Genomic DNA, 16,515 nt, shown 5'->3' with positions numbered 1-16,515 from the left:
CCTATCCCGATATTTATTTATCTTGAATTCTAACGAGCTATTTGGGACAGGACCAAAAAAGTAAGAAAATAATATTCCTTCCCCTCAGTCTCATGATTTATTTCCTCTCTAATCTTGTGGACTGTTCAGTCCTTGATCAGTGGCCATTTGTTTCTTTTCACATTTCTCAGGAGGCTTCCACTGGATTCACTGGAGTTAACATCTCACTCACCTTTGTAACATATACTGTTGTTTTAGTTAATTTTCTTGTTGCTGAGATAAAATACCCAACATCCAAAGTTAAAGGACAGGTTTATTTGACTCACAGTTTGTAGACTGACTCCAAGACAGCATTCAGGGAAGAGGGCCATTGCATGGGATAAGTAATCCACAGCAACTAGGCAGAATAGACCACATTAGTCCTCTTTCTGTCCCTTATAGTTTATGCAGGCTTTCCACCCTACTATGGGTATGGCACTCACACCATTAATCCTCACCAGAGCTATGTTAAAGCAATCAGCGAACTGATTTGGTAATCACACATCCTTGATCCTACCACCACACACTCTAGATCCAACCATCTCTGAAAAACCCCCTCTATGACTGCCTGAGGCTTTGAGAAGACATCTAGACACAAGCCATAACATTATGCACATCCCTTTACTCAAAAGGTATTTAGTCCATCTCTAAGAGTTTCCAAAGTCCTAACAGTTTTAGCATTGCTAAAAAGTCCAAGTCCAAAGTCTCCTCTGAGATTTAAGGCAAATTCTTAGCTGCAAGCCATTGTACAAATGAAAAAAAAGTTAAACATTTACATGTCCAAAATCCATATGCAGTATCTGAGGTAATCTGTGGCAAGATATGAACCCCAAAGGTCTTGGGTGACTCCACCCCTATAGCACTTCTGGTGGTTGTAGCTCCCATGACTTCTCTGTTGGGCTGAGTCTGCTCCCTCCTAGTAATTTTCCTCTGATGACCCACATTGCTCACTTCTGTTAACTTCTGTGTTCTCTACTGCACCTTTGGCTTCACACTCACAGTTTCACATACTGTCCTCTCAGGGACACACTGCATGGCATGCTAAGCCTTCTTCTGAAATCCGGATGGAAGCCTTCTTGACCCTACAACTCTTGCATTCTGCATGCACATAAAGTCAGCTGAATGACACCAGTTTGAAGCCAGCTGGAGTAGTAGCCAGGATTCCTGTTTTCTTGAGTGTGAGGGTTGAGTGCCTGAATCACTGAGCCCTCTGAACCCAGTCCAGAGGAAAAAATTCTCTAGGTTACTGCCATGCTGGAACAGAGTGCACTGAGGCTTCTTCTCAAAACAGCTTTCACCTTTGAAACTCTGAGGCTGTAAAGTTGGTGTCCTTCTGGTTCTTGTGTTACCCTCAGGCCATCTTTTCTGTTGTTTTCTTTTAAAAGACTTGGCTGTTTCTTTTCAGTCTTTTGAGCAACCAATTTCATCTCTGATCCACCTTTGCAGGCTGCAACTTTACTGTCCAAACTCAAATGTTTTGAGTCATTCTGCTGGGTTCTGTACTCTTGATCCTCAGCATATACCTGGCTTAAAAGTCCCCAAAGCATCCGTGTCACAGCCTTAACATTATACTTCCTTGAAATTTCTTCTGAAGGATTAATTAGTCTGCCATCCTTAGTCTCAGGCAATGTCTCTGGATATGAGCAAAATGCAGACAAGCTTTCTGACAAGGCATAACACATATATTCTGGAGTCCAACAGCCCATGCAGTCCTTATTCCCAAGATGTCTTTACTATCAGCATTCCTACCAACATTCTGGTTTTTTGAGCTTTGATTGGTTTCTTCCGTCAAGCACAGCCTCAGGCATTGCAGGGCTACTTTCTCAGCTGGCATCTCTGAATCTTCCCAAATTCTTCTCACAAGCCAATTCCAAATGTTCCTGAACCACCTGCTCAGTTATAGTCAGAACAATGACCCCACATGTCTGATACCAAATTTTGACCTACTTAACATTTCTTTGTTGCTGAGACCAGATACCGATACCCAAAATTAAAGGAGGAGAGGCTTATTCTGCTCAGTTTGTAGAGGTTTCAGTCCATAGTTGGTTAATTCCAAGACAAGGAGGCATGTCAAAGGGGCATTACAGAGAACAAATAGTCTGCAGCAAGCAGGAAGGAGAAAGCAACTAGCCTTCTGTCTATTCCTTATAGTTTTTGCAGGCTACTTGCCCTGGAGTGCATATAGCACTCACACCCTGGAGTAGCCAGACCTGTGCCAAAGCAATCAGTGGGCTGATTTAGTAATCACATAGCATCATGCATTCTAGATTCAGGTACCTCCCAAACCACCCCCACCACAGAGTGCATGAGGCTTTGTAGGGAACATCTAGACACCAGCCATAAAAGCTGTTATCTAGAAAGATACCGGGAATTCTTCCTGCTCCCCAATTACAAATTTCTTCAAACTAGTATTTAGATAAAAGATTCATAACAGTCTTGAATTAGTTACAGATTAAGATTCTCTAACAAAACATTCTTGACAAGTTCATAATGTATGATTAGGAGGGTAGAATAAACGTGAGGGAAAAAATATAGAGGGAAAAATTCAAAATACTTGGTAGGAGACTATGACATCTCTACTATCCGTACATACATACATTACATACATATGTACACGCATTTTTGTCTTATGTCTAAATAGATCTTAAGTCATTAGATAGTCCTTACTTTTAACCTCAGGATTCAGTCATTTCCTCTTGTATCTTCCTATTTTGAGATTGTAAAGCTGGAAATATGAACACAAAACAATAAAACTTTTTGAAGCACATGGTATTAACCACATTTCACACTTCCAATTTATCAATGTGTGTATATGGTTGTTTCCTCATTGTATTCTAAACTGTGGGATTGTGGTAACTCTGTACTAATTTAACATTATTTAAAATAGAAGTATAGTTTTTCACTTTGTTCTTTGTTGACTGTATTTTCAACTTTCTTTCTTTTCACTTATGGAGGACTCAGGCTCTCTTATGGAGGATTTACAATCCTCCCAGGATTATCTGGTTAAAGATTGCATGTGATTAGTGGGGACAGAACCAGTTTGTGAGAAATAGATGTTTGTCTGTGGTAGCAAGTATTTGGAACACGGAGTGATCTTCTCAGACATATCAGTATTCTGCTATATCAGTATTCCTACAACTCTTGTGAAGAACCCCTAAATTGAAGATACATTAATGAGAAATGCAGTTTCAAATATCCTATGTTTTGTGACATAGCTAAAACTCTGGTTTTTTAAAACTACTAATAAGTAGTTCATGGAACTGACATTGGTGATGGGGGATAAATATGCCCCAGGGTTGTTCTTGGCTTAAAGGTGGGATTCTTCTCCCTACATCTCTTAGATTTTCCTCTTTTTGGGTATAACTATGTCTAAATTTCTTCTTTCTGGAAGGACAGTTGTTATACTGCATTAGGGCCCACCATATTGACCTCACAAGGTTAGCCAGGTTAGCAAATCTCAGTAAGGGTGTTAAGTTAAACATCACCATATTTAGTGGTGAGAATAGAGATATTTGATAGTCCGTCAGTTACTTCATTTGTATAATTTAAGTCTCAGTATACTAGAGGTGTTCCTCAGTTTTTATATTTTAGTGATTTTTGACTTGGAATCAATATTCAAGCGAGACCCACTCAAGGTACTTATGTACACCAGTGTTGTATCTGTTTATGACTTCCTTAAAAAGACTATAGATTTTTTAGTTATTTATGTTATGAATTTCTAGTTATTTATGTATTTAAAAAGATGTGAAACAAAAACTATGGTAATATTCTTGTTCTACTATATGTTAGTTGTAATGAAATAATTTTGTTTGATCGTATCATTCATTCAACAAACAGCAATGCAGGTCATCTATGTGCCTTGTACTGTTCCAAATGTTGAAGATGCAAAGTTGGGCAAGGTGAGCACTTTGACCTGAGGACTTCAAAAGGCAGACAGAAGTGGATACAATTTTTTATTGATATCTCTTTTCTTTTTTTCTCTTTCACTCTCAAGAACAATGGTATTATACGTGTTTTAAAATAATAATTATGTTTTGTAGTCTCATGCTTTAGTACAAGTTTGCTTGTTTTGGCTTTTCTAATACTCTTGAATCATCACCTAGGTTTTCCTATAAGACTTATGGATGGAGAAAATAAAAAAGAAGGACGAGTGGAGGTTTTTGTCAATGGCCAGTGGGGAACAATCTGTGATGACGGATGGACTGATAAGGACGCAGCTGTGATCTGTCGACAGCTTGGTTATAAGTAAGGAAAACACTTATTTGCCCTGGATGTTTGAAAAAAGTTGGTTTTTAAAAAGGCTTATTCTAATGAGCTACTCCTTGTACAAAATTCATTTTTCTTTTTTTTTTTTTTTCATTCTGTTAAAATACTTGCAGCTTGCTGGTTTGATTGATTCAGAATTATGAAGAAGTATTAAGTACAATCCAGTCAAAATCCTTGTATCTGTCTTTTAAGAAATGTTATGTCACAAAGATCTGTAGCTTTCTATCTAGTAAAAATAGTCTAATAACTGAGAGTACTCATAATACTGCTTCTCTCAGCCCAGAGTGTTAACCTTTCCCCTGTGAGTCATGCTTCAACACTGCAGCCTTTTAAGGGAGTGCAGATTGTTGAAATTACAATAGTTTTTATTACTCAGTGGTAGTTACAGTCTAGAAAGTTGCTGTGAACACAGAATTAGCACATACTGAGCCATCGCTTAGAAGGCTAAGGTCCAAGCTCTGCTGTTATTTTGTTGCAGTCTATTTAGTGCCTTTTATATTCTTTGCATTCTGTGGAATGGGTGTATGATGATTTCACTCAGGAACAGTCTTCCAACATTGTGTTGAAGTGCTGTGTAGTGTTCCTAAGCACAGGAAAGCTAGGATGTGCATTGCGGACAAAATATAAGTGCTCAGCTTCCTTCGGGCTTGAGTAATGGTAAGAACACATGGCACTAGTAGACTGAAAAGAAGCCGGGGTACAGTTTTAAACAAGAACAAGGGAAGATCTGAGATCTGAAACAAAAGGCAGATCTCTTCTTAGACCTCAGCTGAGTGACTTACAGTTCTCCTGGCCCTGCAAATGTCCATGAATGACAGTGACATTTTTAGAGTTATATAAATACGGAAAAGCTACGTTCTTAAAAGAGACTTAAGCTTATATACACAATTGCCTAGCTCATAGTAATAAAATAATAATGGTTTGATTTGAAAATATATCCATGATTATATATTTATGTGTATTGTCTTAAGCGTTGATCAATTCAATTGGCTAATGCTAGGTAAAATACAAAATTTGTACTTTTAAAAGACTATTTTAATAAAAGTGTGAATATTTTTGGTAAGCTTTTAATTCAAATTTTATTTTTGGAAATTTAGGTACTATTTAATTTTATTGTTCAGTTTTAGACTCAGTTTTAATTCTAATTGCCTTAGGGTCAATTTGATACATATTTTCAGTTCTCAAAATATGGAGTAATTGAGGAGGAACACAGGGATAGTCTAGATTAGATGTACAGGTGAATTTAGTCAATGATTTATCTTAATTTGCCCTGCCATTACTCCTTCTTCCATTTGAAAAAAAAATTATGTTTGTTCTTGCATTATATTCCAGTGCATTTCCTTTCCTAAAATTGGACATTAACAGGTATTGCAGTTTGAGACTGGTTTCTTGGCTATACTTTTGTTCTTTTGGTAGTGATCCAAGGAAGCTACTTTACCTTTGGAAATATAAAGGGAAAGATGGGAATTAAATGTGATTCCAAATTGTGTGTCTCAGTCAAGTTTAAGACCAGAAGATGTTACCATGTGTCTTGGGTACTTTTCTCTTGTTGCTGAGATAAAGTACTCAACACTCAAAATTAAGGAAGGAAAAGTTTATTTAGCTCACAGTTTGTGGAGGTTTCAGTCCATCATCAGCTGGGTCAAAGGCAGAGTTGCACATGGCAGACGGTAACAGTTCATGGCAGTGGAAAACAAAAAGCAGCAAAGGGGGCAGATTGTGCAAGAGAAGACTCTTTTTGTCCCTTATATTGTATGTAGGCCACGCCCACTTGGGTGTGGCACTCACACCCATAATCTCAACATTGAACCTATGAATTATTCACAAATTCCAGAAGTCTGCCCCCATGACCACATGTGGTTTTGGGTGGGGCATCCAAACACAAACCATAACACTATGCATATTTATTAATGTATTTTTTTCTTTGATTTCTCTCTACCCTTTTTGTTGGGCTTTTGGGAGGTTGTCATTTAGTGCATTTAACATTCAAATTTAACCTGTGAATTTAACTTGATGTTAGGATGGCACTGTAAAAAAACTTAAACGACAGACAAAACAAATAAAAAGATGACAAGTGTTGGCAAATTCATGGAGAAACTGAAACCCTTGTGAACTGTTGGTAGGAATGTAGATTGATGCAGTCACAATGCAAAACAGTATGGAAGCTCCTCCAAACATGAAAAAAAAATGTAAAAACACATATGTGACTAGATCAGAGGATCTGTTTTTTATGCAAATTTGATAATGCATTGATTTAATAGAAATCAGTCCAGAAAAAATTTTAAACTGTTAAAGACCTGATCTTCTTTAATGGAAGTTCTAGTGATCTGCCCTGCAGCAAGCTACATCATGCTTGATGATTAGTTCTTGGAAACACTGAGAATCAAAATAACATTAGAGAGCATTTTTGTAATGAGAAAAACAGAAATGAGATAATAGAAACCAGGAAACATGAATGGCAAGTAATGTGATATGTTTGGAGTGAGCAGAAAAGTAAAAGGCATCAGTTAATGATGCATTACATAATGTCTGGCAAAGTCTAGCATTATTTTTACTGAACTGACAGAGAAGTGTTGAGATCAGTTCAATTCTTGAGATAGACTAAACAGCCATGATGGAAATTCCATTCTGTTTGAACTTTCTATGAATGTGTTTCAATATGGTATTGTTCTTGAAGAATAAATACACTGCTAGAGTCTATTCTCCAAAAGAATTTTTAAATGGTGTACCCTTTTATTTTAGCAGAGATCTAAAATTGGGTGCATCTAATTCATATCTTAAATTGAAATACTTGCAAAGCATTTCATTTATGGTATATTTGTATTGACATTTAAAACCCTTTATCATTCCTTAATATTCAGGGAAATACATAGTGATATAATCCTCTCTGATATCTATTTAAAAATGCTTGAATCAAATATACTTTCTTGACCTATAGGAAGTATACATAGTTAGTTTTCTCCTTGAAACCGTGTGCTAAATTTCCTTCCTGCATGCAGACACACGTGGAATCTGCAAGGCTATGAGGCACTTCTGTCCCTGTGGCTGACCCTGAAAATAGGGTTCTTCTTTTAAGCTCTCCATATGCCAATCCCACCCTCCTTACTCTACCATCACAAAGTAAAAACTACCTTGAATTTGGTGTCATTCCATTGACATTTTCATAATTTAGAGCAAGTTATAGCCTTAAACAATGCTTTTTTATTTTAAAAATATTATTTTTTCTTTTGGTACCGGGAATCAAACTCATGACCGCACGCTTGCAAGGCAGGCACGCCACTGAGCTAAATTCCTGGCCCTTAAAATATCATTTTCAAAGTAGGCAGTTACACTTTAGGTTCTTTTTTTTCAGTATTGCTTGATGCAAGTAGTTGTAACTAACTCATATTCTTTCTGCTCTGTAATATTAAATTACATCAATATCCATGTTTTTTATTTGCTCTGCTGATACTGAGCCACTTATATACCTTTCTTGATCTGTTTTCTGTTGCTTTAACTGAAAACCATAGACTGAATAATTTATAAAGAATAAAAGGTTGTTCACTTCACAGTTCTGGAGGGCAAAGTGTTAAGATGCCTAATCTAATGAGGCCTTTCTTGCCAGTGAGGACTCTGCAGAGGTCCAGGGTGGTGCAGAACATCATAAAGAAAGAGGGGTGCATACAAGAGACAGTCAATCTGGTAGCAGACACATTCACTCGTGAGAGAACCATTAACTTATTAATCCATAAATAGATGAGAGCAGAGATCTCATGATCCAAGCATGTCAGAAGATCCAACCGGTCCTACCTTAATGCCTTACCCAAGAAATTAAACTTCAGTGTAAGTTTTGACAGACATTCAAACCATAGCAATGTCATTTCTAGTTTTGGTATTAAAAATTAATAGCAAAGACTACTATGAATATGTTTACACTTTTATACTGTTACACTTGTGTAATATTTTTTACGGAATAGAATCAGGAGTAGGCTATGTGCACCGTCAGTTTTACCAAGAGCTGCAAGATTGCTTTCCCAAGTCTCTACAGTGTCTTACACCTCACTAGCAACAGTGATCTTTTTTGCATCCGTCTGTTGCTCCTCTGGTGGGTGCCTACTGTATCTTATTATTTATCCTTGATTACTAGTGAGATTGAACTGTTTTCATTTGTTTGATTAGCTTTTGGTGCTTTCCAATTAATAAAATGCCTTTTAGTCTCTTTGTATTTATCTTCCCTATTTTTCTCTTGTTTTTTTGTGGGTCCTGGAAATTGAGCCTGAGACGTAGCACTTGCCAGGCAGGCATTGTGTCGCTGAGCTATATCCCTGGCCCTCTCTTTGGTTTTAAAATTTTTTCTTAAATTGTTTGTGGAGTTCTTTGTTTTCCTCTACTTGAAAACGTGTATTAACCAATAAATATTATGAACATTAGCATTTTAATCATCTTTTCACATTCTTTAAAATAATAAATTTTTACTAAAGTGATATTCCTCATTTAATTTTGTTGAATTTACCAATCTTTTTGGTTTTCTATGATTTACTCTCAATGTTTAGCTTAATACATGTATATGTATGTGCATATATATATGCACATATATATCATTGTTGTTGTTTGCTTGCTTACTTTGTTTTTTGAGATAGGGTCTTGTTGTAGAGTTTAGGCTTCTCCTGAACTCACTGTGTAGCTCAGGCTGGCCTCAGCCTGGTGGCAATCCTCCTTCCTCAGTCTCCTGCTACCATGCCCAGCTTGTTTAATATATTTTTCTTAACTTCAGATTTTGAAAGTAGTTTTCCTGTAATTTAAACCTTAAAGCTTTTGCATTTCATAATTATGTTCATTGATTTATTAAGAATTGAGTGCATTTAAATATGGTGCATTTAAAATATGCTATTTCACCTAAAAGGGTTTATATTTGCATATTTAAAAAATGTGTTATTAAAGGAAATACATGACTGGGAGTGGTGACACATGCCTGTGATCTCAGCACTCAGGAAGCTAAGACAGAAGGATTGTGAATTTAAGGACAGCTTAATCTATACAACAAGTTTAAGGTCAGCCTGTATTTCATAATGAGACCTTGCGTGAAACAAACCAGCAAGAAAAATAGCACAAGTCTGGCTTCTCTTCATGATGCTCGGTTTTGTGTTTTGTGTTCTTTTTGCTTTAGCAAGAACTGTAATTTTTACATCTTAAGGAGGCAAATAAATTAGTTCCTGTGTTCCAGCCTGCTGATTATTTAATCTTATAATGTCATTGGCAAAATTACACCAATTTAAAGAGACTTCTATGCTCTTTAAGAAGGTAAAAAATTGTGTATGGGGTATTTTTTTTCCTGTTGATTAAAGGTTATCATATCTGACATGTCAGTAAGTGTGACTTTCTAAGAAGAAGGTAAATTAGATGCTACTTATTCCATTAAGTATCTATGAGGTATGACAATGAAGAAGGTATAGACATTACTTCTTCAATTTTTTGACAGTAATGAAATAAAGGATTTTTAGTACATGTGTATGCTAATTTTTATATGTAAAATTTGAAAATAAAGTTGAATTTGAGCATATGATGTTGTGAATTTGAGCATACGATGTTGTGATTTGTACAGATGTCTGAGTGACTGATTCTCCACATCCAGGGGTCCTGCCAAAGCAAGAACTATGGCTTATTTTGGGGAAGGGAAAGGACCTATCCATATGGATAATGTGGAGTGTACAGGAAGTGAGAGGTCTGTGGCTGACTGTATCAAGCAAGATATTGGACGTCACAACTGCCGTCACAGTGAGGATGCAGGAGTTATTTGTGATTACTTTAGCAAAAAAGCATCAAGTAATAGTAATAAAGGTAAGTACCCTTCTAGGGCACCAAAAAAAATCAGACTATTAATCCCTGATCATAACAGAAGCAGTACTTTGGTAACAAAACTCCATACAATGAGAATGTACACAGTCCCTTGTTTTTTCTGCTACTATTTAAAGCCCAGGTTTTTTGGCAAATGTGCCCATGTGAAACTTACAGGCATAATGGAGTTCAGGAGCAGGAGTGGATTCAGAAGATTTACCATCTTTGAAATAAATCCCTTCTTGCATTCTTAGCCATTTCTGTATCATTTGTTTGTTGGCTAGAATAAAGATGTCAGGTATGAGGGGCTGGGGATTTAGCTCAGCGGCATAAGCGCCTGCCTTCCAAGCAGGCAGTCGTGAGTTTGATCCCTGGTACCGATAAAAAAAAAACGAAAAAAAAAAGATGTCAGGTATGTTGTTATCCCTGAAGATTCAGAATTGACACCTATTTCCTAAAAGGGAAAAAAATGAAAATATACAAATGAATCAAAGAAAGACACTCCAATTTTGTTAATATTTAAACAAGCATACTTTTAAATGAATTTTAAGAAGAAAAAAACCTTTTGTAGATTTTGTTCTCCAAAGTTAAAAAATAAAATTAGAATAAAGGGAAATATTTGCATAGTACAGTAGATATTTCCTACTTAGAGTTCTTGACAGTGCTGGGTACATTCAATTTTTATGAAATAAATGTTTCTTTAAAAAGAACAAGTAGGAGAATTAGCCATTTTGGAGAAATCTGTGATTATGTTTTATGAAAAAAATTTATCTGGATTGAGAGTTCTTCGTTTTCATGTACTTGAGCATTCTCTTTTAGTACATTTTAATAACTTCTAAAAATGCAATAAATGAATGTTGTTAAGATGATTCTTCATGTATAAGGGGCTTCTAAGTGTGAAAAGAACAGTTGGTAAACCTGTTTTCCCTGAGCGATGACTACAATTTAATTTATTAAATTTCCTTCTCCATATTAAATTATACATAAAAGTTGAATATAACTAGTTCTTTGGATTTATCAAATTCTTAAACAGTTGGGAAATGTAAACTTTCAATAATTTCAAAATGTTTTACAATAGCATATGAAACTATCCTAACTATGACATGTCATAGATTTGTTTCATTACTTAAGCATTTGTGTCTATGCTTTCATAGAGTTGTTATATGTTATTTTAAATCTCTTTACATGATAGGTAATGCTATCATACCTCACTAAAATGATTTCATCTAGATAATGATTTCTAGCTAGGTAAAAGAATCTGGCTTCCTTTTTTTTTTTTTTAACACGATTTTGTTGTTCAGCTCATGGTGGCCTTAAACTTATTGTATAGCCAAGGCTGGCCTCGAACTTGAGCAGTCCTGCCTCAGCCTCCTGAGTGCTGGGGTCACAGGGATGCACCACCATGCCTAGCAAGAATCTGGCTTATTAACACATCGATTTTGTGTTGAGGCTTAGAATTGGAAATTTCTTTAAAATGACTAAAATCAAGATATTAGTTATTGGCCATCTAATGAGCTCCTTTTATCAATGAACTTGATACTGCTTCTCAATTTGTTTTACAACAGAAAAATGTTTAAATAGATTTTTACTTCTTGCAATCAAGTACTTTAAGCCAGAATGAGGTAAACTTCATGTTTTGCTTGCTCAGTGTTACATCATTTCTTTTCTTGGCATCATTTACATCAACCAGGCTTGGAGCATTATTGGAAACTTACGTTTTTCTAATAGCTTTAAATTTGCAGTGTCATCTAGGATACTCATATCTTAAGAGATGAAGGTTAAAATTTTGACAGCATGCCTCTGAGATCATTTGGCAAATTAATCATCCTGATATACACTGTTGAATTTCTTTCTCTATCAAGAAATAAACTATTGATGATTTCCTCTTGTGCCCCCTCCAGCTGGTTATTGTGAGAGACCATTAGTGCTGATCAGGTTTTCATGATCTTCGCAGAATCTTCATGTGCATACTTAAGCAAAGTACCTCTCTATAAATTCTACTTTACAAAATTACTTTATAAATTAGTCACATCTTGTTATATATGCCCTTATTTTGTGGATTTTCCCATATTTTTCTCTCTGACATCAGGGATTGAATGCAGGGTCTCACACATGCTAAACAAATGTTCTGCCACTGAGCTGCATCCCTGACCCTTACCTTTTCACATGCTTACATGTTTTTAACTTAACTCTTCTCATTTACAAATTTTTTTTTCCTGCAGTATTGGAAATTGATTCCAAGATTTTGTAGATGCTCGGCAAACATTCTAACAATGAGCTACAATCCCTAGTCATGTTTGTATATTCTTGACAGAAGATGCTTTCTTGGAACACTTGACTAGATACTCTTAAATGTAGTTTGTCACTTAACCTGATGTATGAGGCCTTTTCTACTTAATATTCTATATTACTATACGTGTTCTCAGAATTCTTTTTGGGAGTGTGCCTTGCTTGTCTGAACTACATTTCTATACTTGGCTTTGAATAATTTTCTATGTTGAAAGTAAATCATTTGGAACATTACTGCCTTTCAATTCTACCTTTTTTTTCAAATGTTTCCAAACATCAAAATAACCTCTATAATCAGCAAAAGAAGGTATAGTTACCCACATAAAACTTTTCAGAGTGGAATGATGTGAAGCTTCATAAAGTTTTTTTCTGCTTGCAAATTATTGTCATTTGGTTAAAGAAAATCTGTTTTTACGAAAATTAAAATATTTCATAATTTTCAAAGCAAAGACACTTTTTTAAAATAGAAAAGAAGTACGAAGGCAATGTACCAGTTCTATTTTTAGCCCTCTGTGAGCACTGTGATAGTGAACCATTGACCCATTTCTGTTTCAGAGTCCCTTTCCTCTGTCTGTGGTTTGAGATTACTGCACCGTCGGCAAAAGCGGATCATTGGGGGGAAAAATTCTTTAAGGTAAAGGGGTCTTTGAAGGACCTTTTCCATGTTATAGAATAAATAACACACATACAGTGGTGCCAACCTGATTTTTGTATTATTATGCAAGAAATTTGTTGTATCCGTTTTCTTTCCCAAATTAAGTACTGATTACAGTGATAATTTCATTGTCGCTTGACCTACATGTAATTTATGCAGATTGTGTTTCTGTATCATTATCTCATGAGACAGATGTGTTGCTCAAAAGTGATGTGGCAGGAAACCATAAAAAAAAAAGAAAGGAAACTGGAAAAATATGTAACTGTGAAGATTTAATTGATTTAGAATATATTTGTTTCTGGTTTGGTTCGTTTTAATATTGTTGCTGTTTGCTTAATTAACTTATAGGAAACCAGCACTTTGTTTACCAACTACTTGTTCAGGCTACTTAGGTGAGCTAGAGGGGAGGACAGAAATTATATTCTAGGCATGAAATATAAAAGAGACTCAGTTTGTTTCAAGGAGCAGTGTCAGATGGGGGATGCGGGCAGATGTCTGGAAGCACCTGTTTAGAGATAGTGACGGTCTGCTTAGTTTGGGGCTCGTTCTCCAAACAGAAAGGCATCTACCATCCTGGAGTGCCTTTTGAGTTCCTTCACCTCCTCTCCCTCCACAGGACATGAAAAATCATTAAAACCTTTGGCCAAACTGTTGCTTTTCTTTGCTTTTTCCCTGTAATGGACCAGTGGCTCGCTTTCTTCTCAGGGGTGGCTGGCCTTGGCAGGTCTCCCTCCGGCTGAAATCATCTCATGGAGATGGCAGGCTCCTCTGTGGGGCCACGCTCCTGAGCAGCTGCTGGGTCCTGACAGCAGCGCACTGTTTCAAGAGGTATGTGTGCACTTTTTTTTTTGACTGGGCTCTGCCTCACCAGTTGTGCCATCCAGTCCTTCCTGCCCAGCGGCATTTGGGGTGCCAGAGCCAAGCTGGAAGGCTCCCCTATCTGTGTCAGCAGCGTTGTGGCAGTGAACCAAGCCGCATACAGAACAGAGAATCTGCAGGAAGCCACTCACTGTCCTGGTGTTAAATGAAGCTCTGGGTCCAGGGAAAAGAGAAGATGAATTTGGGGAGGGGACGTTGTGTTCCCTCAAGAGCTGACCTGAGCTGGAATCACATCCCCGTCAAGGTAGAAGTGCCTTTAGGTCATCAGGAGTGAATCCTGCAATGCTGTGAGCATCATTTTAACATCTTTGATGCATCCATCTGTTCCATGTTTTGTGTCTCTTAGAATTCTCCATTTCCACCTTCTGGAAAGTCAGATTGCAGCTATTTCATTTTTGGCTATCATGTAATTTAGAGCTGATTATTTCCTTTTGGCCCAAACATTTCAACAGTCTATTCTGTAGTCTTGCCAGATAATCAGCACTGCAGAGTTGCAGAGTTCACATTTGCAGTAGTTATTCCCTTGTCCAAAGCTCTTTTGACCTTTTTGCTCTACTTAATAGCTATTTCCTCAGCATTAATTTTGGCATTTTTTCAAAGATGTATACCATCACAATGCAAAATATTGATAATTACTGAAGAAAGGTATTAAGTACAAGAAGTTTTATTATGCTATCTTAATTTTGTTTTGGAAAACAGGAAACAAAAAGGAAACAAAAAGAATATGTACTACATAGTTAAAAATTTAAAAAAATTTAATGATCTTTTGTTCTTCTTCTTCTTCTTCTTCCTCCTCCCCCTCCTCCTCCTCCTCCTCCTCCTCCTCCTCCTCCTTCTCCTCTTCTTCCTCTTCTTCTTCTTTTTGAGATTTACTGTGTAGTTCAGGCATTGACCTCAATGTGTAGCCAGGCCTGCCTTGAACTCAGGGCAATCCTCTTGCCTCAGTCTCTTCAGTACTGGAATTACAGGAATACACTACTGTGCCCAGCTTGCAAATTCTTACATATCTTTGTTTCTAGGATATATAAGACTATATCCTATTTATCTATTTTAACCAGTATTTGTGGAGGAATTTTCTATGTTTTGTTCACATTATACAAATCTACATTTTAAATAATGTTTACCATTTCTAGAATATAATTGAATTTGAGATTTCACTTAGATATCAGCCGGTTTAATGTATCTCTGCATTGCATGAGTGACAATTACAATTAAGATTATATTCACTCTTCACTTTAGTAGTTTTTCAGCCTCTGCTATTCTCAGGCATAGTCTATGCACTAATGATAAAACAGAAAACAAGACAGGTGGGATCCTTGCTGTCAGAGTTTATGGAACAGTAATATGACTCTGGAGATGGGAAACACTGATGTTGCTGGAATGACCGAGTCTAGGGCATCCTCTTTAAAATGTGCTATTTTCGCTACAATATTAGTTTCAGTTAGCTTGTTAAAAACTCAGGTTTCTAGGCCCCTGTCTACTAAGTTTTTGGAGCTGAGACTCAAAAGTTGACATTTTTATCAGTCATCTCGGAAGATTCTTATGTGCTACAAAGGTTAAGAATCACTTAATGGATAGAATTGGATATGATCTGGATATTTGAGGAATGAAGGAGAATATAGTGGAGCTGACAGACATGGATCCTTGTCTCGTTCACCATATTAACTGCTAAGCTGAAAAAAGATTCCTATGGGAAGTTAATTACTGTTTTGGATGCCATAGGATTGGGAGAGATTAGTGGTGTATTATATGTTTGGAGATAGGACTGTAGTGGTAAAAGATGTTGATGACCTGATTCTAGTAATATTGGATAAAGATGATGAAATTTGGCTTAAATACAATGCAAGTGAAAAAGCTCATAGGATTTAGTGTCCTGCAATGTTACTACATGTCAGCAATGTAATGTGATTGCCCACAACATTACTTGTCTTGGACAACACTGATGGCAGAGGTTCAAAGCAGTGAGAAGCCTTATTATTGTGTTTACTGGGCTCAAGCTATTATTGGTGAAAAAAAGCACTGTTCCTATCAGAAAGAACTGTGCTCAGTTCTGACTGCTATGACTTGAAAAAATGAAGGGCCATTAAACAGAAAGCAGAGATGATGTGCACTCTGATTAGGTTTGTTGTCCATTATTTCAAATGCCACAGATATCAGAGGGAGATAAGTTTTGCTTTAACATAAGAAAGTTTTTTTGCGGTTATGTTTTATGTCTTTAATGCTTCTACAGTGCAAAGGTAGAATGAACTATAGATAGAAGGAAATGTGTTGTTGTGCAGTCTGTAAGCAAGGTTTAGAGTATGGTGATGGGAAAGGATGTGCCATCCTCAAGTATGGCAGAGTGCACCATGGGTATTACTAGCTGGTTTATCACAATCAGGGTTTGCATGGTGACTAAGCAGAGAGAAAGAGGGAAGGCCTGGAATGATAAAGCTGTCATTTTTGTTTGATTCCAGGCAATGGGAACAACGGAAGGTTTCTAAGCATCAAGATGTGATAAAAGAGGAGTTTTGGAGATGAGTGATTTGCAGATGTATTGGATAGGTTTGAGGGTGTAACACAAAAATCTAAGGATGTTTTAATGACCTTGAAGT

The 16,515-nt window shown here is 36.6% G+C and overlaps 1 protein-coding gene across 2 annotated transcripts in view; it reads left to right on the top strand.

Annotated features, from left to right (window-relative positions):
• Prss12 (serine protease 12) overlaps positions 1–16,515 on the top strand; it is a 66,603-nt gene that overhangs the window by 38,608 nt on the left and 11,480 nt on the right. Inside the window, exons 6-9 of one of the 2 annotated variants that reach the window (XM_003477121.4) lie at positions 4,122–4,263; positions 9,896–10,101; positions 12,943–13,021; positions 13,748–13,870. In XM_003477121.4, coding sequence (XP_003477169.2) covers positions 4,122–4,263; positions 9,896–10,101; positions 12,943–13,021; positions 13,748–13,870 — 550 coding nt within the window. The remainder of the gene's footprint in view (positions 1–4,121; positions 4,264–9,895; positions 10,102–12,942; positions 13,022–13,747; positions 13,871–16,515) is intronic. The other variant, XM_063260707.1, reaches the window with a different exon arrangement.

Source organism: Cavia porcellus, unplaced genomic scaffold (assembly GCF_034190915.1).
Source record: "Cavia porcellus strain 051 isolate PalLab524CR breed Dunkin Hartley unplaced genomic scaffold, mCavPor4.1 scaffold_14, whole genome shotgun sequence".
NCBI classification, from domain to species: Eukaryota; Metazoa; Chordata; class Mammalia; order Rodentia; family Caviidae; genus Cavia; species Cavia porcellus.
The sequence above is the reverse complement of the archived record's forward strand: the minus strand, read 5'-3'. Positions and strand labels throughout refer to the sequence as shown.